Source organism: Ictidomys tridecemlineatus, chromosome 1, assembly GCF_052094955.1.
Source record: "Ictidomys tridecemlineatus isolate mIctTri1 chromosome 1, mIctTri1.hap1, whole genome shotgun sequence".
NCBI lineage: Eukaryota > Metazoa > Chordata > Mammalia > Rodentia > Sciuridae > Ictidomys > Ictidomys tridecemlineatus.
This window is the reverse complement of record NC_135477.1, coordinates 149,026,459-149,053,327: the sequence shown is the minus strand read 5'-3', so window position 1 is coordinate 149,053,327 and position 26,869 is coordinate 149,026,459. Positions and strand designations below refer to the sequence as shown.

The window sequence follows — 26,869 nt, the reverse complement described above, 5'->3', positions numbered from 1 at the left end:
AAGGGGGCGGGGATCGGGGCGGGACTGTGGGGCGCTCGCCGCGCCTAGAGGTCCGGAGCCCGGAGACTTGTCCGAGGCCCTGTAGCCTGAGGGCTTGGCCACGCCCACGCTCTCCCAGCGCGGCTACCTGGGCTCGCGCTGTTGCTACGGCGGGAATCTGGGAGGCGCAGCGTAACGCCCTCGTTACAGGTAGCATTTTCTTCTGCCAGGCTTTGGGAGGGGCCGGCCCCGGAGATGCCGCGGGCGGTGGCGACTCGGGGAAGGAGGCGCCCGCCACAGGGTCCGAGCACTTCCTGAGGGGTGCGGGAGGCGTGGCCTCGCGTCGGTGCCTAAGTCAGGCAGGTCTGGGTTTGCTGGACTTCCCCCTGCAGCTACCCTACCGCCAGCGGAACCCGGGCCGGCTCAGGGAAAACAGAGGCTTTGATTTCGCCTTGGGCTCAGGTGGTTTGCGCGTGTACGGCCCTCAGGTTGTTGTTTTCATATATATATATATATATAATTTTTTTTTTTAATGCAGTGCTAGGCACTTGACCCAGGCCAGCCTGATTTCGGTCACATGTTTACTGTTTGGAAGGTAAGACTGAAAAGGATTTCATCTTCACCTCCTCTCTCAAGCCTGCATGCGTTGTTGTTTGAATATATGCAGTCGCTGAAAAATGCTTGAGTTTTTCAAAAGGTTGCACGTGCACGACTTCTTGCAGTATTGCAGTTCATTGGACTATAGTGTGAGAAAGTTTTTTATTTGCCTCAAAGAAATGTCAGAAAGAAAAAGTAGACTCTGGCCCTTCCTGTGAGTTGAAAGAATCTATGTGCTTTAAGGTTTGCTGATTTTTGTATTCAACAGGCATGCCTCTTAAGAAATTTTCCCCAAAATACGAAATTGAAGCATAAATTCTGGTTATTGTCTCCCAGAAAAATGTTGCAAAGTCACTTATGGAATCACTTGCATTAATGGGTAGAGCCCATGGTGTCCTTGGTACTATCGGGGATCTGTGACCCATTTCAGAAAACCTCCCCGCAGACCAGACGGCCTGGCTGAGTGTCTTCACTGCCGTTTCTCTTCCAGAGTCAGGGAGCAGAGGTTGGGAAGACAGTGGAGCAGGGCGTAGCTGTCTCAGTGCCCCCATTCAGGGATTTTTAACAGATTGCCCACTTCAAGTTATTTGCAGCCCTGTCCTTGCATCTCACAAGTTGTTTCAATCCAATTATATTTTGCAAACTTCAATCTTCATGTGATTTATTTAAGAATAAACTATTTTACTTTAGAACTTTATTCTAAAATAACAACATTTATTTTTAAGGAAATATATATTAAGGTACCACAGTCTTGCAAGCATAGAAAATTACTAATCAATAAGGTAATTACTGCTTTGTGAAAGAGTTGTCTGACATCATCAGTGCTTTTTAACTTTTGTCTCTTTGAAACCAGATAATAATTTCATTTTATTTTATTTATTATTATTACTTTTTGTACTGGAGATTGAACTCAGGGTTCTTAACTACTGAACCACACCCCCAGCCCTTTATATTTCTTAATTGGAGACAGGGTCTCACTAATACTTTTAATATTTTTTAATTGTGGCTTTTAGACTTAGAAGGGAACTTAGAGGCCATGTGGTCCACAAAGAACATAAACCTTTTTGATAACTTCACCAGTAAATTTTGTTTTGTCTTTTGATGGGATTATATTTAGCAGAAAAAGTTAGTGCTCCTTAGCACAAGTGATCCTGTGTTAGAAAGCTACATGTTTTAAAGCTGTATTTTGGAGCAAGTCTTCAGCCCTCTTGTGCAGGACATTCCTCCCCTATCATTCATTGCACCGATGATTGGTATTCCAGGCCCCTTCTCAGGAACTAGCTGCCTGTGGTAGCAGTCTGATTTTTTAGCATGCCACTTTAGAAAGTAGATTAAATAAAGGACTTTTGATAATTATTTCTTCTCTTTAGGTATGGTGATGGATCCCAGGGGCATTTTATCACTGTTATACCCCCAGGTCTTTTAATTTTTTATTTTGAGATAGGTCTTCACTATATTGCCCAGGCTGGCCTCAAACTCAGGATCTTTCTGTCTCAGCATCCACAGTAGCTGGGATTACAGGCAAGAACTGTTGCACCTGGCTTGATAATTATTTATGTTCATTTTCATCTTGCTGTTTCTAAGGAATTTGTCTCTCGACTTTGGGGATAGTTTTTAATTGTTATGCTGTTATCTATAGTATTTACATATTATTTTTATTGTTATGATAATTGAAAACTTGAGACTTTTTGAAGTACCTTTTTTGAATTCTTTTAGGCTATTGAGAAGAGGCTGATGATGGTTCTGAAGACAGTTGCTTCTGTTGCTGCTGCCAGGTTGGCTCTGGACATTCAATTAGTCTCCCATCTAATCTGACTTTGATAATGTTGCCCTCAGATCTCTGTGGGAGATTTATTAGAAACTTGTAGAGGATCCAAAGCAAGAGGCCAGGAGGGGTTGGGAAGGAGGGTTAGATAACAGGTAAGATAGAAGGAACAAGTTCTAGTGTTTCATAGCACAGTGGGTAACTGTAGTTCACAATAACATGTTACATTTTAAGGAGAACTAGAAAGAGGAGCTCAAAGACTCCAAACACAAAGAAATAATAAGGAAATAGAAATGCTTATTACCCTGACTTGTTCAGTACATGTTTAATATGTGTTAAAATATTACAGTGAACCCCATAAAAGGTTTTAGTATTATCTATTCATAAATTTAAAAAAATATAAAAATAATGTTCTACAGACACAGGAATTAGGCATATTTTTGAGTCAGTAGAAAAGTTTCTTCACTAAATGTCATCTGTCCCAGAGTATACAAGTCATTGGACTTGTCCTGCTCGTATTTATGGTGTTTCTCTGGAAGTGTGTCTGATAATTCCTTTCACCCTTCTCCATAGAATGTTAAGGAGGAGGAGCCACCTTGCCATTGTTGGTAAAGAGTGGTTTGGCTAATGGTAGAACAGATGGCAGTAGGGACATCAGATTGTAAATATTGAGCCCAAGTTCATTCTCCCTGTCCTTCAAAGCTCTACTTTGGGAGTAGAATTCAGTGACAAATTGAGAAATGAAGGGTGGTAGAAAGTAGAGATTTACCACTCTTTAGTGTATCAATAAGATTGCCTCATCTATCTCCTCTACGTAGTTGAGTTTGGTTTACAAAAGGAAGAGACATTAGTTTATTTTAGTAGACAGCATTTATCCTCGATACCAAGGCCATAGGTTTTATCTTGGGAGAGACCTGTTCTTAATTTCAGTTTGTATAGACTCTGATCCTAACTCTGACAGTCAGTTTGCCTGAAATTGGTCAGGCTCAAGAGAATTAATGAATCAATACCACATCTTTCAATATAACTGAAACATTGAAAAAAATTCAGAAGCATATGTTCCATTAATAGGAGACAAAAATGTATTTATATGGGAATGATAAAGTAATAAAAGTTATATGTCTGCCTATTTCATTATTGTAACATGCTGCTGAAAACTGTAACCGAAATATTTACATAATCAATAAACAGATATTGTTGTGAACTACCTTAAACTTTTTGTAGTGTCTCTGCATAGATATTAATTAGAATGTGAATCTTCAGCGCTCTTTGACTGCTTGATCCATAGCCTTAGTAGAGCTTAAAGTGTAATTTTTGGCAAGTATTGCAATATTTTCATTAACCAGGCTATTTTTTAATGGTCAAAGATAGTTTTGGAATTAATAGTTTCCTAACAGAATTCTACCATGTACACAAATGTATATAAATAACCTAAGCATAAAAATTATTGGATATTGACTTATATATTCTGATGAATGTGGGTTTTTTTTTTCATATTTTGTCAAGACAGGAAGTGAAGTCAAATGGATATTGGTGAGTACTCTGCAACAGCAGGTGCCTCACTTTATTGGTTCAGAGTCAGCCGTAATTTGGAAGCCTTCTTTAGGTAAGAAAGTCTCAAAAAAGAAACAACATATTTTTTTAGCTTTAAAAAGAAATGATCTTCTGTTAAATGATTCTACATGTATAGGCTAGAATTTTTATACCAGGGTTTTCAAGGTAATAAGATCAATTTGTTCTGCATTCTAAAATATATTTTATTGATGCACATAGCTATAAATTTGTTTTTATGAAGCTTATAATTTTTGGATGAAAATTAATGCAACAAGGAAAATGAAATCAAAATGTTAATTTAACTAAATTATTGGTATTACTATCATATCCTTTAATAGTTTATGGTGATTCTTCTATCATTAAATTGGTAATTTAGTGATTTTTTTTTTTTTTTTTTTTGGTACTGGGGATTGAACCCAGGGGCATTTAACCACTGACCACATCCCCAGCCATTTTTAAAGTATTTTGTTTAGGGACAGAGTCTCACTGAGTTGCTAAGTGCCTCACTAAGTTGCTAAGGCTGGCTTTGAACTCAAAATCCTCCTGCCTCAGCCTTTTGAGCCACTGAAATTATAGTTGTTCCATACCCATGCCCAGCTAATTTAGTGATTTTTATCCAATAATTTTAACCATCCATGTTACATAAATTATATTTAAATATATAACACAATCCTGTTTAGATAATTACAAAGTGGTTTTCTAACCTAGCTTTGGGTAAAGTCTTTGTTTTATGTTTGGCTTCACTGATTTTCTGGTACAGGATTCTATTAGGGGCAACTTTTCTTTGGTAATAATTTAGTGAAATTTTAACTATGTATTCTGTAGGTTGCCACATGAAACAGTACAAGCAAAATGTTAATGAGTGTTCTCAGCATCTGAATTTAGAATCAAGCTTCTATTCCTTTACATTACTATTATAGATAACTAGCATTAAAGAGTAGATTAGTAACATTTGCTTTGAACTATTGATAGTCAGCAGTTTCATGTATTTTACATTGAATTGCTAGTTTCAAAGTTGTGCATGTAACTAGTTTAGTCAAACTAAAATATATATAGTAGCTTTTCTGATGCTTGGGATACAGCTTTGCAACTATTTTTGTTTCTCGTTTGGTTTTCCAAACCCTAAAGATAACTTCATTTTGTTTAGTGACTTTATAGGTCAATCCTGCTTCTGGGATCCAACTCTATGTTGTGGTTAAGAAATGTTTCATATCAGACAGAGAGACTCACAAGACAGATATATTTACACATTAAATAACTATTTCATTAGATTTAAAGGTATGTTTCAATTATGAAATTGAATCTTCTATATATAGAGTTCTAACTTTGAAAGGTAAAAGAATGATTAAATAGTTAACTAGAATTAAATGCAGTTCAAAACCACCCTTATCATTATTTTGCCTTGTAAATAATTGTATACTTCAGATTCTCAGGTAAAGTATATGTAGAAAATGACCATATATATTTAGATATATCTGAAGTTCAAATTTGTTGTAACTTAGTTGCATCCCAAGCTGGCTAATACCTAGAGATCCAGCATGTCTTTTTGTGAGGAGTGAAGAACACCTGCTCACTTGCTGTTTATCTTTGACTGAAGAGGATCCGATGTATTACTTACAGAAAGACTCTGGCCCTGCTGTATACATCTTTCCTAGAGCTTGTGTGTCCCAGCTGTCATCTGAAAATTATTGTAGACTATTTGACTTTTTGTTAGAATTGTACTTTGACATAGAAATAAAAATAGTTCAGAAAAATGGAATTTTAATATAGCAATACAGACTGCAATACTTATTTGAGCACTTACTGTTTGCTGCCACACTAAGTGCTTTAATCCTCACAACAATTTTATTAGCTGGGTGTTGCTGTAATCTTTGTTTTGCAGCTGAGAAAACTGAGGCTTCAAGTAATTATCTCTGACAAGATTACTGATTAGTGAGTGGCGTAGCTGAGACTTATCTAGACTTATACTTTCAATTATGTTGTCCTGTCTTCCAGACCTCTCAGGAGTTCTTCGCAAAATTGCAGTGTGATGCTTCCTCCTTTATAGGAGTAGTATGATATAGTAATTAACCAGAAAAAAAACAGAAACAAAACCTGAGATATATGCTGCTTCCTTAGACGTTTCTCTTGGAAGCTTCCTCAACCACTTCTCCCACATGCAAACTCAGTCAAAGCCCATTCTCTTTTCTTCCATTGTGTCTTGTTCCAACTTCAGTCATATAATTTATCAATCCTTTTCCCCATGTGATCATAGCTTTGAGAATAAATTTACACTTATTTATCTCTATCCCTAGGGCAAAGCAGCATTTATCAATGCACGAAAGTGGAATATTATTACTAAAATTGTGTTATTATTTTCATTTTATAATATGATTCTATACAATTAAATTGCAAATAGTTCATAGAAATGTGAAAAAGATCATTTTCTAATGTTTACAGAATGAAGAGGAACAATTTCTCTGTTGTGAATAAAATTGTCCAGTCTTCACCAGCAGTAAAACAGCCCAAACTTGAGTTCTGCTCTTCTCTAAAACAGACTCAAGTGTCCACTGTTGTTCTCGACTGGGGGAGTCTGCCTCACCATGTGGTATTACGAATTTTTCAGTATCTTCCTTTAATAGATCGGGCCCGAGCATCTTCAGTGTGTAGGAGATGGAATGAGGTGTTTCATATTCCTGACCTTTGGAGGAAGTTTGAATTTGAACTGAACCAATCAGCTACTTCGTATTTTAGGTCTACCCATCCTGATCTCATTCAGCAGATCATTAAAAAGCATGCTGTACATCTTCAGTATGTCAGCTTTAAGGTAAGAAAAATAAGCATTATAGAAAAACTGGCTTATATACTGTGTTAGCTTTTTGTTTGCATATTTCATTTTTTGGTGATTTATAATTACATATAATAGTGGGAATCATTTTGCCTTATTTGTACATGCATATAACATAATTTGATCAATCTCATTCCCAAGTACCTTCCCTTCCGCTCCTCTCTTCCCTCTCCAGTCAGCTTGCTCTACCCATCCATTACTACTATTGTTATTTTAATTAGTGTGTTATAAAAAAAATAGAGAAATGCAGAATTCATTAAGTCATACATGACATGGATATAACATAAATGGTAGATTTTGTTTTCTAGTTCTTCCCCATGTCCATCTTTCTCTCCATCTCAGTTTCTTCCTTCTATTCGTCTTCTATTTTTGTGAGATTACCCCCTCCTTCTTTTTTCCTTTTTTATCTTCTCTCTCTAGCTGTTGCATGTGAAAGAAAACATTTGAATCTTGACTTTCTAAGTGTGTATATTTCACTCAACATGTTCTCCATTTCTATCCATTTACTGTAAAATAAAATTTCATTCTTCTTTACAGGCACCTAGGCTAATTCCATTACCTGGCTATTGTGAAATGTGCTGCTATAAACATTGGTGTGCATGTATCACTATACTGTTTAGATCTTCTGCATAAATACCAAGGAATGGGATACCTGAGTGGTTCTATTCCTAGTACTTTGAGGAATCTCGATGCTGCTTTTCAAAGTGGTTTTACTAATATGCATTGCTTCCAACAAAGTGTACCTTTTCCCCACCTCCTCGCCAGCAATTATTGTTCTTTGTACTCTTGATGTCTGCCTTTCTAACTGGACTGAGATGAAATCTCAGTGTAGTTTTGATTAGCATTTTCCTAATTGCAAAAGATGTTGAACTTTTTTTTTTTCATATATTTGTTGGCCGTTCATATTTCTTTTTTTGAGACTGTTTACATTCAGAGTTATTGTGAAAAGATGTTTATTATTTTCTGTTACTTTCATTGATTCACATATTTAATTTGGTCTTAATTTTCATTTGCTTAATTACTAGCAAGCTTCATCCATTTGAGGGCTGTGGGGTTTCTTTTTGAGTTTTTTTGAGTATAGTTTAAAGTAATTTCTATCGTGCTGGCATAGTGGTTATGAATTATTTTAATTTATCCTTATTGTGAAAAGTTTTATTCTTAAATTATGAATGATTGCTTTCCTGGATATAATAATAATGATTGGTAATTGTTTTCTTTCAGAGCTTGGATTACCTCATTCCAAGCCCTCCTGGATTTGAGAGTATGAGCTGAGAAGGCAGAAATGAGCCTTATTTTTACCTCTGCATGTGTGACTTAACATTTTCCTCCTGTGACTTTTAATATTTTATACTTATTCTCTGTTAGGCATTTTGATGTGCCTTAGAGGTGTTTTTTTTTTTTTTAAATCTGTCTATTTGAGGATCTATTTGCCTCTTATATGGACATCTATCTTATTCCTAAGATTTGGAGAATTTTCTGCTGTAATTTCATTGAAAATGTTCTAAATGCCATTAGCCTGTATCTCCATGTCTTCTTACCAATCTCAATGAATCTTAAGTCTTTTAATGTTTTTCCGAGTTCTTGTATATTATTTTTTAAAAAAATTTCTTTTAGAGTTGTAGATGGACAGTTGTAGATGTGCCTTATTTTATTTATTTATTTTTATGTGTTGCTAAGCATCAAACCCAGGGCCTCACATATGCTAGACAATATACAGCCTTAGCCCCAGTTCTTGTATATTCTGACTATGTTCATTTTTTCTTACTGCATACTAAGTATTCAAGTTCACATACCCTGTCTCTGAGGCCTGAAGTTCTGTGGATTTATTGTGTTTTTTTTTTCATTTCCAGGATTTCTGTTTGGTTTAATTTCAAATCTTTTTCTCTTTATTGAAATGGATTTTCTACTATTGTGTTTGCTCTCTTAATTCATTTCTTAGGTCTTCTTTTGTTCATTAATCATTTTAATAATCAATTTTTGTAATTTTTTTTGGAGTTTTATCCCCTTTAGTATGAATGGATTCCTTTGTTGGGGGATTATAATTTGGAGGGAGCCTTGTGTGCCTGTTTCCTTACATTTTTTAGAGGTCTTAGACTTACACATCTGCTAAGATGGATTCCTCCTTTTTTATGAGAGGGTCCTTTAGTATGTAGTTATCTCTTTTGGAATAAGTCCTGGGTTGTTGGTATTTCTTAGCTTCAACACATAGGCTCAGTGTATTCCATGGGTTAATTTCAACTGCCAGTGCCTCTCACTTTGCCTCTACTGAGCTACTGATTTAAGTCTCACTCTTGGAGAGCTGCTGTAACACTGTGGATTCCTCTCAGTCATCATTTTGAAACTTCTCTGATTTTGCTGTAGGAGCATATGTCCAATAGTGAAATCTGAGAGCCACCCTCTGTCCATTCCTGCTTGGTACCTGGTTGTTAATTGTGGTTTGTTGTCTCTCCTCTTCTATGTGTTAAAGTATCATTGAATCCTGAGTGGACTTAGATTATATGTGAAGCAAGATATACTGTCACTTGGCTGGATTGTGGATATAGTTCAGTAGCAGAGTCTCCACCCCCTGAACTCAGTGGTATCTCAATCACTTCCCAGAAAGGCGTGAAACAAAAAACAGCAGGAAATGTTATACAGCATTAAAATAAATGTCTGTTGCCTACTATGACATCTACAACAACAATTACCACAAAAATAGGAATAACAGGGTCAGCAGTTAACAATAAGTAGTCATAAACTAGATCTAGCATTAAAGTAAACAGCAGGTGTCAACTGGCCATCCACAATGGACTAATACCTGCAATGATGTAAATGGTGAGGACAGCAATTACATAAACTAAATATAAACTAGTTCTAAAAGATGACAAAATTGCAGTTCATTAAGAGAAAAGAAAATGAGTATGAAGGCAATAGAAAGTTTAAAATATTCAGAAAGTGAACAGAGGAGGAGAGGGGCAGCAAGTGACAGCTATAATAGAGGAGTAAAGAATAAGTAAAAGAAGCAAAATAGTGAACAAGAGATTAGCTATTAAATGGAGAAGAAAGAAGAGAAAGGGTAACAATAAAAAAAAAGCAAAAGCAAAAACAAACAAATAAATTAAAAAATCAAAGCAAAACAAAAAATCAGGACAGTTCTAAATGAGAATTTCCAGTGGTGGGGTTTGGAGATTAGCTCTGACCATACCTTTGGAAATCTGTCAGGTGGTATCTGCTACAGAGAAATTGGATCCACACAACCTGGAGCTGGGCAGATGCTGATCTCTGCTGGGCTTCTGAATCTCAGGGGCCTCAGAAGAGCTCCACTCACAGGGCAGGGTGACTAACCCTCCACAGGTCTTGCAAGGTGTTTTTTCCTGGATCAGATTATATAATTGTACCTGCCTCTCCAGCTTCTGGATTCTCCCCAGCTTCTGGATTCTCCCCAGATGGTCATGTGAGCTGCCAGACACAAATCGAAAGTGAGCCACACTCCCTCAGTATCCCCACCCTGAATTGCCTTGAGCACAATCCTCTCTGTGCCCATTTCAGTTGTGCCCCTCTAGGCATCATCTAGGCCCCACAGCAGCATGGCAGTATTTCTTATGGTCTTCTGAGCTCCCATAGCAGCAAGCCTAGCTTGCCTGCCTCAGGATGGCTCCCTGCCTCAGGTCTCCACTTGCCAGTCCAGAAACATGGAGTACTTTTTAAACACACCCACTGTGCAGCTCTGGTTTAGCTGAGTTCAGACCACTTCTCCATTCTATTGGTTTTCCCACACCTAATTTGTTCACTGTGTTTCTTTGTCACTCTGCCTGTGTCCTCGTTCCTTCAGTGGTGAACTGGTGCCACTGGCCTGGATCCTAAGTGATTTTTCTTGTCCTTTTTGCAAAGCACATGAATTTCTATGTTTCTATCATTCTCTTACTGTCTCATATTGAATTTCAGTGAATTCCCTTTGTCACCCACTTCCTGAGAAGTAGTACTCTGGCTGCTTAACTCCAGAACCATGGAGCAACTGGAAAATCACCTTCTTCTAATCTGCCATGTTTTCTTCTACCTGTTAACAACCAACACCCATTTTGTATATCTAGATCCTTCTCTGGAAGTACTTTGAGTTTTGCAGAAATTTTAATCTCAAAAATTTTCCAGTTTTTCTCTAGCTACTAAGTAGATTGAAATATAGCACTTGGATTATAACTGACTAACTTAAACCTCAGTTTTCTTCATTTGGATGCTATTATTGAAATTCAAGTAATTATAAAAGATTTGAAAATATGAACTAGTTGCCAAGTTGATTTGTCATTGCATCTGTTTCTTACCTTTTAATCTGAGACATTTTGTATAAAGATATATTCATCTGTATTGTTTAAGTGGATAAATAAAATTGTACAGTTGAATTTTATTAAATATATTTCCAGTAACTCTGAAATTTAGGAATTTCAGATTTAAAAATTGTCATTGTAGGTTGATAGTAGTACTGAGTCAGCAGAAGCTGCCTGTGATATACTTTCTCAGCTGGTAAATTGTTCTATCCAGACCTTGGGACTGATTTCAACAGCTAAGCCAAGTTTTATGAATGTGTCGAAGGTAAGGATACTGTGTTTTTTGTGTGCACATACTAAAATTCTTAAATATTGCCTAAAGACAGACCACATCCTACTTCTAAAAGATATACAGGATACCCTATTCAGAAACCCTGAAAAAAATGGGGGATTTGGCATTGGGATAATAGAATAATAGAAATAATTAGATGAAAACTTATTGGTTCTGCATAGGTATTTCCTTGTTTTATGATCTGTAGAATCAGATTAGTCTGAAATGCTTCTTCAAAAGCTGCTGTTGCACATCAGCTTCCAGGGCCAGCTTCTAGGTGAGCTGATGCAGTCACCAGAGCAGACACCAAAAATTAAACTTCAGTTTAAAGTGAGTTTTGTGACTGCTGTCAAGGTTGAGGATCTCTATGATATCTGGTGATATCTGGGTGTTTTTTGCTGGCAAACTAAGGAAAAATCAGATAAAATTGCAGCATTTTACTAAGCATAAAAATTGCTAAACAAATACATTGTTATTATAGTGATATATGGACTCTAAACAGCCTTTTAGACTAAAGTAGCTAATTAGGAGTTGATTAAAGGAAAAATGAACCTCATATTTCTTAAAAAATAGTGGTATGTTTATATTTCTCTAATAATTTGACACCATAAAATCTAGTAGAGGCCTCGCCCACTCCCTCTGAAAATTTGTGTGAACCAATTTATAATCAGAGTTTTCTTATAAATGAATTTGCATTTTTAACCAGTTTGGTCAACTTAATAGGAACAATAAAATCATTAGTAGGTTCTATTAATGTTGAAAATTGATTTTAAAAAAGGAAAAGTGATCATGCCTGAATTTGAGTTCCAAACTTTCTATCTTTACCAGAAAACAGTGCATCTGAAACGTTGTGGAATTGTTTTCATTTTGAAAACTATAAATAAAATTTAATTTATAAATCTTTAAAACATATAAAGATTTGGAATTACTTTGTTTAGGTAATTTGTTAGGAAGACCATGTCAGTGAAGAGTGTGTCATCCATCTAACCATTCATTTTCTTAACAACTGTTTATTGACCATCTATTATATGTCACATGCTATTTTAGGTCTTGAAATATGGAAGTGTATAAAACATAAAATTTCTATTTCTTTAGGGCAGGAGTTGAAAAGGTCCAAAGAATAAATATTTCAGGCTTTGAGGGCCATTCTGCCTCAGACACTCAGCTCCGGTATGGCAGTGTAAGGCCAGCACAGACAGTACATAATGAAGGGGCACGACTTTGTGCAAGGCAGACTTTATCCATGGACACTGAAATATGACTTTCATGTAGTTTTCACATTACAAAATAATTTTTTCAATCTTTTAAAAACATAAAAACTATTCTTAAGTCACAAATCATAGAAAGACTGTGGGCTGAATTTGGTGGTCCATAATTTGACAACTCCTACTCTAGGAAATTAATATAATTGTATCCTTTTAATATTGAACACCAAATTCTACGGTTGAAAATAACAACTGCAAGGCCTGTTCTATGAAATTTTTGAAATTTCTCCCTTTCTCACATTTCATTTACTAATTATGAAAGTATAAATCTCTACACTTTGTTATAATGAAAATTTCTTCTACTAGTTAATGGTACTGTGAATAATAGTAATATGTGATTGTTTGCATTTGTTGACATAGCTTTAATGAATTATTTGATTTGAAGCTGTAGACTTTTAAATAATGTTCTCATAAATTTTTTCTTATGCCCTTCCAGGCTCATTTTGTCTCAGCACTTACAGTTGTGTTTGTCAATTCAAAATCATTATCATCAATCAAAATCGAAGACACACCAGTGGATGATCCTTCATTGAAGATTCTTGTTGCCAATAACAGTGATACTCTAAGACTCCTAAAAATGAGTAGCTGTCCTCATGTTTCATCTGATGGTAGTTTATATTTTTTATAAATAAAATTATGTTTTATCATAGTAATGATAACAGTATAATTTCTTATTGAAAATTACAGGCTTATGAAACCTAACTCATTAATTTTATTCAAATAAGTCAATCTGTAAGCTGGATATAGTTTAAATTGCTTATCCTGAGAATATTTTAATTACATTATATATTCAAACACATAAAATTAGACTTTGTATTATATGTATAATCCTGTTTCTTGGCAACCATCTCGGAAATCATTAGGTATCTGTTGTAGCAAATAGTAAATGTTATCAAATTTAAATTTACAAAGCATTATGTTAATATCAATATGATTATTTGTTCTTAAGAATTTTTCCCCATTTTCCACAGGAATCCTTTGTGTAGCTGACCATTGTCAAGGCCTTAAAGAGCTGGCGCTGAATTATTACATTCTAAGTGATGAACTTCTCCTGGCACTTTCAAGCGAGACTCATGTTAACCTTGAACATCTTCGAATTGATGTTGTAAGTGAAAACCCTGGACAGATTGAATTTCATCCTATTAAAAAGCACAGTTGGGATGCACTTATTAAACACTCCCCTGGAGTTAATGTTGTTATGTACTTCTTTTTATATGAAGAAGAATTTGAGCCGTTCTTCAAAGAAGAAACCCCAGTTACTCACCTTTATTTTGGTCGTTCAGTAAGCAAAGCTATTCTAGGACAGATAGGTCTTAACTGCCCACGACTAATTGAGTTAGTGGTGTGTGCTAATGGTCTTCAGCCTCTTGATAATGAGCTTATCTGTATTGCTGAACACTGTAAAAATTTAACAGCTTTGGGCCTCAGTGAGTGTGAAGTTAGCTGCAGTGCATTCGTTGAGTTTGTCAGACTCTGTGGGAGAAGACTAACCCAGCTCTCTATCATGGAGGAAGTTCTGATCCCTGATGACAATTATAGCCTTGATGACGTTCATACTGAAGTCTCAAAATACCTGGGGAGAGTGTGGTTCCCTGATGTGATGCCTATCTGGTGACCAACTACCAAAGATTCTGAACATTTTAAATAATCAATAAGATTAGCTGCTTTCTGTCTATGCAAATGTAAACTTAAAGTGCATAGCCTAAATATTTTAGGTTAAATATTTTATTGTTTGCAAACTGTCTTATTGGATTGCTGCAGAATCACGTGGAAAAAGTATAAGAAATGTCAGTAACCAGAAATCTTTGTCAACAGAGCATAGACACTATAGATTAGCTGGTTGATAGGCTAGGGCTAAAAACTAAATAGATTCTTCCCCCTTCCTTGAAGGCATATTTTAGCTTACTAAGTAAATTTATAATGTTAAACTTGGATCTCTTCAGTTATACCTTTTACTTTACACTTCATATTGCTTTAATTGTATCTGATTCCTCTTGGTACTAATATATTTTACAAAATATGTAGTATTAAAAATTAGAGTAAAATCAAAATATAAATACAGAAGTTTAATTTATTATATTTATAAAAATTTTAGCACTCTGTAAGATCATCTTGTGAGTCAGTAAACAACTTCTAATTTCCAGTGTACTTTGAATTCTACTTTATATTAACTTGGAAGATAATTGGCATTAGATTAAAATTAAATAACTCTGATGCCTTTTATAATGATACTATGAAAAGAAAAAAGACATTACGATAGTTAATTGATTAAATACATTTCACAGATAAAGAAGTAAGTTTTGGGGGATGTGTTAGAAGGAGAATCAGCCTGGCCTGCTGTTATGGATCTGGGATTAGCCAGCTCTTTTGCATAAGTGATCTCATAATTTAATTAACAGCAGAGTTAAAACTCTTCATTGTCTTTAGGATGAAGATGTAGCCTTAAAATGACCTACACCATGTGGCTCCTCCCCACTTCTTTGGCCTTATCTCCCACCATGCTGCCCCTGACTCTTCTGCCATTCTCTCAGTTCCTTTAACTGTCCTCTGTCCTCCAGGCACAAGGCATCTGCACATCTTCTGTCCACCTGGCTTACCCTCTGCTCCCCCAGATCTTTCTTTAATGTTACTTCCTTAACACTTGGCCCATTTTCCTTGCCCGTAGGTCAGGTCCAGGTTGTAGATGCCCTCACACTCTGTAGTTCTTCTTAGCAGCATTTATCAGTGTCATTTACTATTTACTTGTGTGGCTATTACACATTTTTTCCATTGCACTGGGAACTCCATCAGTGTAAGACCACTGTATTTTTTTTTCCTTATTGTTATATCCCAGCATCTGGCATACTAGCTAGCACATAATAGACTCTCAAAAAAAAGTACTTTACTTAAGTACTTTTCTTTTTCAAATTTGTTTCCCTGCTTTCTATCCCCAGTGTCTTTAAGTTTCTAAGAAATTGATTAAACTTAAAAAAAAAAAAGAAAAGAAAATTAAATGTCTAACATTTTCCAGATATTTCCATTTGAATATCTTTAATTATAAAAATTTAAATATTCTTGCCTATTTAGCAATTAGAATGCATTTGTGGTTTGTAAATGGTGGTTTTTAAAAGTAATATGTTTATATTCCTTAATTTAGGACTTTTCTTATACTCTCATCATTATTCCACAGTCTGTCTTGCTGTGAGCTCTCAAGGGCAGGCATCTCATATTCACCCCTCTCTCAGGATAGTGGGTGCTATGTTAGTGAGTGATTGATCACTAACATAGCACCCACTATGTTATGTTGGAACTGAGTTTAGTGGTTAAAAAATAAAACCAAATTGTGTGTGTGGTGGTGTATGCTTGTAATCCCAGTGGCTCAGGAGGCTGAGGCACAAGTTCAAAGCTAGCCTCAGCAGTTTAGCCAGGCCCTAAGCAACTTAGAAGACTCTGTCTCAAAATAAAAAATAAAAGGCTGGGGAAGTGGTTCAGTTGCTAAACACTCCTAGGCTCAATTCCTGGTACCAAAAATATAAAAAATAAAACCAATTTCTTGAAAACAGTGTTATTATTATTACAGATCATCTTTTTATAACTTAAGATTTCCAGAAAGTACAGAAGCAGCCAATAATAGGAAACTTAGAACCTGATCAGGGTAACAGAACCACAAAAGAAGTAGCTTTAGGACTGGGAATGTGGCTCTGTGGTATAGCATTTGCCTGGATACTGGAGACCCCTAGCATGGAAGGAAGGGAGGGAAAGAGAGGAGGAAGCAGGCAGAAGGAAGAAGGGCTTGACTAGGATGAAGTTAGTGATCAGAGTAATGGTGGATACTGCAGCAGTGAGCCTCTGGTCTTACCTGGTATTGCTTTAACATGTCATACTGGAAGAGGGTTGAGAGAATACTGTAGGTACCTGTATGGTGAGGTAACAGAATGCCAGTGGTGTTTGCACTGGTAGCTAAGGAAGCAAACAGAGGTATTAGAGGAGAGTGGTCAAGCACAGAGAGAAGGAGCACCATTGTCTTATTCACATAAGATGAGAAGTTATGCCCTAACTGGAGCTTTTCCAGGGCCTGCTGGTGAGCTTTGTGAACTAAGCACTCTAACGAACCTTAGAGCAAAACTCAAAAAGAGTCATCTAAGTTCACCAACTCATATCAATTCCCCTGATTGGTCTAGTTTACTGAGTGAATATAAATGGAAAAGAAAAAGATTTTAAGATAGCCAAAAACAAGGCCAGAAAATATAAATTTTAATGCTTTACCTAATGAAAGCATTCCATATGCTTTGGAAGTCTATGAAAACTTGTTTACCTAAGATTAGAGAATTTTAGATAAATGAAAGTTTGTTATTAGATTTTAAATTTCAGTCTTCGAAAAAAAAATTAGTCCTATAAACATACTTGTTCATGTTAAAAATATTTCTTTGCATTTGTTAGAGAATTTTAGAATCATTTGGATAATTTTGTGGGCAAAAAAGTAAATGGAGAGAATGGGGGGTCTTTTTGTGTTTTCTTTTCCTACCTTGTGGACATTTGTTTCATTGGTATTGTATAAAATAACAGAAATGAGTCAATAGGCAGGCAAATTTTTTTAAGTGTATCTGTATTGCTTTTGTGCCAAAAAGTATGATAAACATCATCTAAGGATGTGAGAATTCTCTTTGTAGGCCTGTCCTTTATAAACTGATGACTTAGGTACATGCCTACTCATGTTTATAGCGGCACAGTTCAGCTAGCCAAACTGTGGAACCAGCCTAGGTGTCCATCAACAGATGAATGGATTAAAAAATGTATATATAAGCAATGGGGTTTTATTCAGCCATAAAGAAAAATGAAATTATGTCATTTGCAGGAAAATGGGTGGAACGTGAGAATATTATATTGAGAAATAAGCCAAACTCAAAAAGGTCAAGGAGCATATATTTTATATGTGGAAACTAGAGAGGAAAAAGGAAAAGAAAGGTGGAGGGAAGAGAGTGATACTGGCCAAATTATATTATTATATTTTGTACATGTATGAATATGTAACAAAAAATCCATCTTTATGTACAACTATAATGCATCAATAAAAAACATGGAAAAAATGGAAACAAAAACAGGATGTGGGTATATGGTGTTCAAATCAAGGTAATATTTTTTAGGGGATGGGAAGTGACCAGAGGAGAGAAAAAGGAGCTCCTGGGATGGTGATAATGTTTATTTTTTTTACTGGGGGTTATAGAACATTCATGGCCATCAAAATTCATCAACTTATTTCTCTATGTACACTATACTTCAATAAAAAGTTTACTTAAATGCCAAAAATAAATAACTGAATAAATTGATCACTTATTCTATTTAATTAATTTTGTACAGCTCACTCAAAACATATTTAAATAAAAATTTCTTATTCACCTTATTAATCTGTAGTATTTGACACCAGTTTTTGAAGTATTTATCATAGTCGCTTTTACTAAGGAAAATTAAGTTACTCAGTACTACTACTCCACTGTCATTTGAACTTTACAATATTTTAACTAAAGTTAAATAAACATTTTGACATACAAATCAGAAAAAAAGGGCATGTAAACACTTTGATACAATGCACCAGAGGGCGCTGTATTCCAATTCTTCCTAAGAAAGAAATCCTTGAGTCTATTGTTTGCATTTCCACTGAACATATTTGCATACTGGGCAGAAGGCATTCTTGCTCTACTTTGGAGAAGCAGTTTATTTTCAGGTGGGCTTGGTTTTAAAAGCAGTACCTACGTCCAGCAATGTTTTGCCTCTTCACTACCTCAGAAGGTTGATTATCTGGAAGAGTGATTATGAATTTCATCATTCAAATATTTTAGAGGCTCTTCTAAAATTGCCTTTAAAACCTGTGTGCCATTTCCTTGTTGGTATCTTCAATAGGAGCACGACTTTTATCTTTTGGAAGAAAATTGATTTCTGGAAACAACCTAAAGTTATTGAGTACCAAGGAAATAAATAAGGGAGATCATCAAATTAGACACTGCTGGATACATTGTTTTTCTTTTTAAGCAAGAAATAAATTCTTAACTTGCTGGTCTTATATTAGATGCTTTGAATGTTATAACACAGTAGAGGAAAGTATTTAACTGAATACAAGAAAGTGCTAATTGTGTAGCATAAATTCTCAGCTATCTGAGAATCATTATTTAGGCTTCTTCCTGGCCAACTAGGAATAGGAAGTGTCCTGTTGCCTCTATAACATATCATTCATAGTAGTAAGAACCCATGAAATTACCCCCAAATGAAAAACTGCAGTATTGTTAATAACTAAAATCTATGATTCTCCTATACCTAATCCTAAGGTAATTAGTGTTCATTATTTTTTTTGCTTACCTTTTTAATTTACTACCTCTCTATGTGTTCTTAGAAATTTTATTTTGATTTTGTTTTGACTTCATAAAAACCATATCATGCTTTGTAATTTTTTTGACTTCTCAGAATTGCTATTTCTATAATTCATCAATTTTGTTAATTGGTGTTATTTATTATGATTATTATATTTTATTCTGTAGCTATCACAGTTTTTTTAAAAAATCTCTTTCACTGTTGAAGGGCATTTGGACTGTTTTGGATTTTTCTCTGACAAATAGTGATATCTTGAACATTCTTACATATAGACCTAGTACACAAATGGAGTGATTTCTCCAGTGATAAGATTCAATTAATTATTTTTTCCTCTAACATATCTACATGTAATACTGGAATTATTCTACCGGAGTTTTCTATATTTCCATGAAGAAAGTTTCCAAAATGATTAATGCAATTCCACATCTCTTATTGACTGTCTAACCTACTTCTAGGGAGCCAGAATTACATTTGGTCCTTTGGACATTTGTATGATATATTTTTCCTCTTTGTACTTCACAACATAACTGAGGTAGAATAATAGATATATAATTATATATAGTCACATGTAAATAAGTAGAAATGACAGATAAGGCATGTGACTAGATAAGGCCAACTGACCATGAGATGCTTCAGATAAAGGCTTTCATCTCTCTTGTCTAGTACTCCCTGTAGTGCAGCTTCACTGGCACCTAGAATGTTTCTTTCTGGAATATGCCATTGTCTGTTACCTGGGAAATATGTTACTCATAGCATGGAAAAGCATGGATGTGAACCTGCATATCCTTTCTTACATGTATAAGCAGCTTTCCCTGTACCAAGTTTGATACGCCTAAAGGTATTGCTTAGAATCTTTATTACCTCAACTCAAAAGAAGCCTCCAATTTATTCAACTAATATTTATTAAGCATATACCACAGCCAGCATCATAAGCTACTCTTCATTCTTATGCCATAGAAAGACCTCCAGGCTCATTCTCACTTTTCACACAGAAAAGAGTCTAGTTTCAAAGATGTCAAAAAATACAGTGTAAACTGCTTGAATTCACTTTTTAATCCTAGGTCTTCAGGATGGAGAAGCCTAAACCATCCAAGATCCTGTAGATTACAGAAAGATCAGAGAGCCCCCCAGAAATTAGTTCATACTCAAAACATCAAAGTAACTGAGTCAAAATCAAAATTGTTTTCTTTCTTGCATTTATCATGTTTCTGATTGAACACATATTTCTTGAGAAGCAAGATATGCATCCAGGTTTTTCAGAAGATGGCTTTCTATTTAGAAGATATGTCTTTGTCTTCTGCTTACAGGTATGCAGTAGGATCACTTAAGTCACAGTTTTCAATGTGTATGTGTGACTGTATGCCAGGATGAACTTTCTGTAGGGGCAAAAGAGTTCCCAGTTTTTCTCCCTTCTTGATAGAACCTTTATACTTAATTGGCTTAATGTAGAAAATTTTGACACAGAAACCTGAAAGAAAATAAGTATAATTATTATCTGGACTTCAATAGCCTTGAATCAGAAATTTTAAACATAAGAACAGAAATGGACAGACGACTTTCAAAAAGAAACAGTTGAATGAACTTGGGAGAAATAGAAGAAAATGACAATTCTGTTAAAAAGACTAAAATTACAATATGCAAAAAGGAGAATAGACTCAAATGAACTCTAATTGAGGTATTGAAGAACAGTAGCAGGAGAACATGAGGTTGTAGGAAGTTGACCCCAAACAGTGTTATTCCAAGACATATTCTGATAAAATTATTAAACTTCAAAAATAAAAATGGTTATGGAATAAAAATATAGACTTTTCTAAATATCAAAAAAAACTTTTAACAAAATAACTACCAAGTAGAGAAATAGTATAATGCAATATTTATAAAACAATATGACAGTGTTGAGATTAAATATATGTCATATCTATAAGTGTGAATGGGCTTCTCTGTTTAATACATTTCCTATTGGCTTGAAAAGTAAAACCAAATTTTATGCTGTGTGAAATAAAACAAGGATAGAAAAAGCTAATCATAAAGTACTGGACAAAGATTCACTAAGCAAATGGAAACAACAAGAAAGCAAGAATTATGTTCCTATTACCAGAGAGTAGAATTCAGGCCAAGAAGCACTGAAACAAGACTAGAGAGAATGGTGTAAATTGGTAATGGCCAGGGGTTCATAAGTAAGATACAAACATTCATGTGTTAAGTAACTCAGAAATCGTCTATATGAAGCAAAGACTACAGATATGCAAGGAAAAATAGAAATACACTAATAAAGGCAGACTTGAACATATTACTCTGTTAAATGCAACTGGGTCAAAATGGGCCAAGAAGAAAAAACAAGGCTATATAAAATTTTGTTATTCAATATGGTAGCTACTAGCTACTTGTGGCTATTTAGCATTGGCCATGTGGCTAGTCTGAATTAAGATGGGCTTCAGCATAAAATACACAATGCATTTGGAAGATTTAGTACACAAAATTACTCTCTTTCACTGAAGGGGCTCTGGGACTGAACTGGCTCAAGTCTGGGAACTGGCTGGAGATTGTAATCCACTAATGTGATGATTAAAGTCAGAATTTTGTTCATGAGATCTAGAGATTTTCTCAAAAAGAGCAAGATTCCAATAGACTGCCCATTTATTCAATTCTAGTGTTACCATGATAAATGAGCCAATACCACAAATCTCTGAGGTTCAGATGAATCTTAATTACTGCTTCATCACTGCTACCTGTTAGGTGACCATGCTGACTACTGTGGCTCTTAAGTGCCACCCCTTCAGAGAACCCAGTTTGATGGCAACTGCTTCTGCTGTCATTTGGGGCCTGCAGAGGACTGCCACCAAACAGCTCCTCAAAGATGTGGTTCCCTCACAACCTTGGTGAGAGAATATTCTCTGGACTCACCTGCAGTAGGAATGCATATATATTATTCATTAAAAGATACAATAAAGTTCCTAGCAGTATTTTCTCAATCACCTAAAACTGAAAAATACCCAAATGCTCACCTAAAGAATAGCTGAGAAGCTACAAGTATATGCACATAATGGAATCCACTCATGAGGAAGAGTGAATGTAGATTTAAACAGAGCATCATCACAAGTATGATGTGGAATGGAAGAAACCCCACAGGAAACAGTGCGTTCTGTTTAATTCTATGTTCCCCACACCACCCACCCCTGTACTGGGGATTGAAGGCCCTCCACTACTGACCTGTATCCCAACCCTTTATTTTTTATTTTGAAACAATGTCTTGCTAAGTTATCTATGCTGGCCTTGAACTTGGGATCCTTCTATCTCAACCTCTAGGGTAGCTATTTATACAATCTTCTAAAATAGCAAAACTAGAAGCCAGGGTAGCAATTGTCCTCTCTGGGAGCAGTAACTGAGCAATAGCTAACACAGGGGTTTTGGGGAGACTGGTCAAGTTCTGTCTTGATGTAATAGAAGTTTGCAACAATGCACGGAGCTGTATGTTTGTGTATTTTGCACTTTTTTGCATGTATATTATACTTTGAAAGAATTAAAAAACAAATCCAATGTCTGGAGTACCAGTAGACCTGCTTTACCTAGAACATAAAAGCCTCTGGAAATATTTCACATTAAAATCTTTCAGAAATGTCAACTTTTAAAAATACTGATAAATAAAAGTTTCTATCCATTATGATTAATAGATTTTTTTTTTAAAGCAAAACTACTTAAGCCACAGAAAGAAACCCTTTCAATGAGCTATAGAGTTTGGGGGAATGTGTGCATAAAGCAGAAGCTTTGGGGAAAGGTACTAGAACACTTTTGAAATGCATCAGCTGTTTTGGTTTGTTATATCCTTTATGTTCTAGGTTTTATAATTTTTAAATAAGTACAAAACTAGTATGTATGAAACCTACATTAAGTAAATAAGCATCGGTAGGGGTCCCAGGTCTGTGCATCACCCTCTTACCTCTTCCAGAGAGCCGAACACCATTATTAATGGCATTTTTGTTTTTGTAAGGTTTTTCCTGGCCCATGATCATTCCAGTGAATGGTGCATAAACGGTAGATCCATCAGAACACAGGACATCCACGCCCTGATGAGGTCTCTGATTTCTAGGATATAAAGAAGGTCCAGCAGATTGAGTAGCTGCCCTGGGATACTATTGCCCACGAACATGGTTTCAGCCCACTATTCCCAGTCTAGGGTATCTAAAATTGAAGCTGCCAAAACATGTTGGGATGTTCTAGGATTCCTCACTCTGTTTAGCCAAATTTTAACCTCTCTCTCTATAGGTCATAATAACCATGGTGTAAAGATTAAAGCATTTAAAATAGTACTTGATACGTGGCGAGTCTTAAACAAATATTAGCTATTATTATTATATGGCATTTTAGGGAAACGAGATAGTACATGTAAATAAGTTTTATGGCTTGACCTCTTCAAGACCATTTAGAGTTGTCTTTTTATGAGAACTTATCATAAAAATATCACATGTTACCCTAGTCTTATTTTTCTCTCAGTGACAAGTCATGGTAAACATCATTTATTGCACGTGGTATTTTAATGCCGTGACTGATGCCTCCTGGGTTTCTTAAACTGTGTGGAGCACAAACACAGAATGATTCCAGATTGTGAGGTTGCTTGAGTCTATCTCTAGCAAGCCCTCAGCTCTGGCTTTCCACTGTTCTCACTATGCCTGCTCCCTCCAGGTTCCTCTCCTTCCAATAGATCACTGCCAAGCAATCAGATTCACCAGAATTGTTAGAATTATCTGTAAGGTGACATTGATTCAAGTGAAGAGCCAAGAAGTTGTTGTGGTGTAGGTCCAGTGTATATAAACTTTAGAATTAAGTTAAGATTTTAACTGAATCCTCATTTTGGCAATCCAGAGGCCATTTTCCCATATTTCCTATGTTAGCCCTATCTCAGGTATTTGAGGTTGCTTTGTAATTAGCATCTGAAAAAGTGAGAGTTCCGCTCCAATTAGGATGGAGATCACAAATACAACTGGACACATGGCTACCTCAGACAGTGCCACCTCTCCCCAGGTAGATGTGTTATTGAACATTCATGAGTTCACAAACAGCACAGCTCAGTTTCTCGTTGTCTGGAATGGATTGAGACACTTTCTTGCCTGCTTGGAATCATCCTCTAACATTCAAATTCCAGAGCCTGAGTCAGTTATCATGGGCTTGGTGGAAAAGAATCCAAAAGCTTGAATTCAGGCGGAACCTTCACCATCTCCAACTGGGTTTGATGGGACTAACACTTTGGTACCTCAGTTCAAGTTCCTTATCTTTAAAATACAATGTTTGATTTTCACCCTTGGGAAGCCAGATGAGAAAAATCAATGTGTAGAGAGGTTGAGAGGGAAACATTGTGTTTATTCTCTTCTCTTTTTCTTATTTTGTGATCTGTCCCCCATTCAAAACCCTTACTTAAAGCAGAGTTCTTAGAAGTTGCTCCAAAGACCATCATGTTACACACGTCTCTGGGTTTTTAGACTGCCTGAAGGGGGATACTCATGAGCCCTCAAGGAAACATGGGAAAGGACACTAAGAAAAGAGGTAAGTAGCTAGAGACTGGTGGGTATTTTCAAACCCCATACCTTTGAGCAGAGTACTGTCCACAGCCGTGGCTGTCACATGTCCGGATCTCATTGGAATGCTTGCCTGCACACAGGTTAGCCCATGGCCCAGCCAGTGCTGAAAAGGAGAATCATGAAAGCCTTAGATATCCCCAACCTCCATTTGCCTATGGCCTCCCAGGGATGCTAAGAAGTCGTTTTCACTACAATTTTTGCCTAACTTTCTGTGATTTCTGGGAGACTCTTTCTTACAGAATTTTGTGTCCTGATTCATATGTAAAACTGACTTTTTCTGTAGCCACAGAATTCTGTTATGTGGCACATAGAGTGTTTATTTATGTATAAGCTTCATCATTATAACTTGTTTCAAATTATTCACTAATAAATGGTGTAAATTGTACTTTTCAAATTTTTGTTGTTTATTACCTGGCATGGGGACCACTATGTTTAAGTTAAGTAAAAACAAGCAAACAACATAGCTCAAAGAACCAGCTTCAGAAATTCTAAAGGAACTTTGAAATGCTGCTTTATGATTTGTTCTAATAAACAAATCCAAGCAAATGTTTGAATTAAGGGCAAAACATACTTGAACGAGCCAAGTTTATTCAACACTAAATAAATCTGTCATATTTGTGAACATGGAAGAAGAAGATCCTAGAAATAATCTAAAATGTCAAAGCAATTTCATCTAGAGGGAGGTCACAAGAGAGGGAGGGGCGGGAATAGAAGCAACTCTATGAAAAGTTATGAGGAAGAAAAACATGGAATTTTCTTTCTCAGTGTACTTTGTGCAAACTTTAAGTGCAATTTGTCTCTTAGTAAGCACTTGATAAATTGCCAATTGAATTAAATTTCCTGATTTTTTAATGTTAGCATTCACAGAACTGAGTTAGCATACTCAGCCTTTCACTTTGAAACTAACAAAAGCAGAAGCAAAAACAAGAACCTGTAAATTTGATGATTGATTTTTCTTTAAAGACATTTTACTCCACACTAGGAAAAGAAGCTACAGAATATTGTCAGTGTTTTCTTTAATATACTTTTAAAACATGGGCATCAGAAGTCTTCCACCTTTGAGGTAAAGCTTCAAATCAACACCTAGATCCAGATGTATAATACCATTACTTTGGCAGCTAGTATTTATCCTTCAGAATTGAGACATATAGTAGACAATTTATTAATCTGTTCATTTTTCTTTCTTGCTAGAACACTAAGGGTGCATTGCTTTTGTACCAATCCACACCAGTCTTTATATCAGGAATTTTCTAAATCCAGTTCTTAAACTTTCCATTTTCTGTTTTGTCCCAATAAAATCATAGATCAAGTTTGAAAGGCTTTTCTGAAAGTCCTACTCCCACTGTAGTTTTCCTTCATTAAAGAACCAGAACATTGGGCTGGGGTTGTGGCTCAGTAGCAGAGCACTTGCCTATATAAGGCACTGGGTTTGAACCTCAGCACCACATATAAATAAATAAAATAAAGTTACATCAAAAAGGAAGAAAGGAAGGAAGGAAGGAAGGAAGGAAGGAAGGAAGGAAGGAAGGAAGGAAGGAAGGAAGGAACAAGGAAGGAAGGAAGGAGGGAAAGAACTAGAACAGTAGAGATCATCAACCCCCCAAAAAAACATATTTTTCCTATCCCACTTTTAGTAACTAATACATAAGTTTCTCTTGCAATTGTGCTACTAATGACTTTTAAATCTGCCCAGGAAATAAGTTTTTAAAAATTAGCCAAAGTTCTAAAAACTGTACTTTCAACTTACCAGTGGAAATCAGAGCCGCTGAAAGGAGGACCCTTGTGGAAAACATCTGGCTTTTGCTTCCCTTATGTTTCTTCCTCTAATTAGAATTGCCCCCACGCTCTCTTTGAAGAATATTCAAGTTTGAATGAATATTTTCGGCCTCTTTAGTCTTATAATTCTGTCTCTCTGATTTCTTTTAATTTGGTGTGAGACACAGAAAATAGAATGGAACAAACCAACTTCTAATATCCCAGGGATAGTGATTTGACACGTAGGACCATATAAAAGCCTTTGATCTGAAGAAGCAGCCAGCTTTATTGGAAATACTGACTAAATATTAACAGGAAATGATAAGACTAGGTGCAGACTGATGGTCTTTGTGGCTGTGGTTGGGGAGAGAATATATATGTGAATAATAGCATATTTACTACTATCTCTGTAGATCTTTTATTCATTTCTTGGGTAGCAATATTTCAGAAGAGAATTGATCATTAATAATGTATAACCCTTCATAACATATTTTTCCATATATCCCTTGGGGTTATTTTTTTTATTAAGATGTCAGATTTCATCTGTGTAATAGATGGATACAACACGCATAGCATCCATCAGTAGGAGAAAAGATATATGAACTATGGTAGAGTCATATAATGGAGTGTACCAGTTTAA

The 26,869-nt window shown here is 35.7% G+C and overlaps 2 protein-coding genes across 14 annotated transcripts; one reads left to right on the top strand and one right to left on the bottom strand.

Moving 5' to 3' along the window:
- Positions 1-22: 22 nt before the first annotated feature.
- On the top strand, positions 23-17,637 carry LOC101973554 (F-box/LRR-repeat protein 21). 13 transcript variants are annotated; one of them, XM_040272845.2, is made up of 9 exons: positions 23-189; positions 518-574; positions 2,293-2,351; positions 3,852-3,947; positions 5,043-5,173; positions 6,335-6,701; positions 11,166-11,288; positions 12,996-13,167; positions 13,531-17,637. In XM_040272845.2, the coding sequence occupies exons 6-9, from the start codon at positions 6,336-6,338 to the stop codon at positions 14,172-14,174; spliced, it is 1,305 nt and encodes a 434-aa protein (XP_040128779.1). In that variant the 5' UTR covers positions 23-189; positions 518-574; positions 2,293-2,351; positions 3,852-3,947; positions 5,043-5,173; position 6,335; the 3' UTR covers positions 14,175-17,637. The 13 variants fall into 13 exon arrangements, with proteins under 13 accessions (XP_040128779.1, XP_077905086.1, XP_077905091.1 ...); XM_078048960.1 differs by having other exon boundaries at positions 3,848-3,947; XM_078048965.1 differs by lacking the exon at positions 5,043-5,173 and having other exon boundaries at positions 3,852-3,874; positions 6,517-6,701.
- Positions 17,638-19,924: 2,287 nt separating this feature from the next.
- On the bottom strand, positions 19,925-26,484 carry Lect2 (leukocyte cell derived chemotaxin 2). Its single transcript, XM_005333198.3, has 4 exons — positions 26,222-26,484; positions 24,481-24,577; positions 22,839-22,984; positions 19,925-20,369 (listed from the first exon to the last, which is right to left on the bottom strand). The coding sequence occupies exons 1-4, from the start codon at positions 26,265-26,267 to the stop codon at positions 20,203-20,205; spliced, it is 456 nt and encodes a 151-aa protein (XP_005333255.2). The 5' UTR covers positions 26,268-26,484; the 3' UTR covers positions 19,925-20,202.
- Positions 26,485-26,869: the final 385 nt, after the last annotated feature.

Coding starts and splice junctions, on each gene's coding strand:
- Lect2 (XM_005333198.3), bottom strand. CDS start 26,267: ATGTTTTCCACAAGGGTCCTCCTTTCAGCGGCTCTGATTTCCACTG. Junction 24,578..26,221: donor AGCGGCTCTGATTTCCACTG/GTAAGTTGAAAG, acceptor TCTCCTTTTCAG/CACTGGCTGGGCCATGGGCT. Junction 22,985..24,480: donor GGACAGTACTCTGCTCAAAG/GTATGGGGTTTG, acceptor TTTATATCCTAG/AAATCAGAGACCTCATCAGG.
- LOC101973554 (XM_078048956.1), top strand. CDS start 3,865: ATGGATATTGGTGAGTACTCTGCAACAGCAGGTGCCTCACTTTATTGG. Junction 3,948..6,334: donor AATTTGGAAGCCTTCTTTAG/GTAAGAAAGTCT, acceptor TAATGTTTACAG/AATGAAGAGGAACAATTTCT. Junction 6,702..11,165: donor TTCAGTATGTCAGCTTTAAG/GTAAGAAAAATA, acceptor TTGTCATTGTAG/GTTGATAGTAGTACTGAGTC.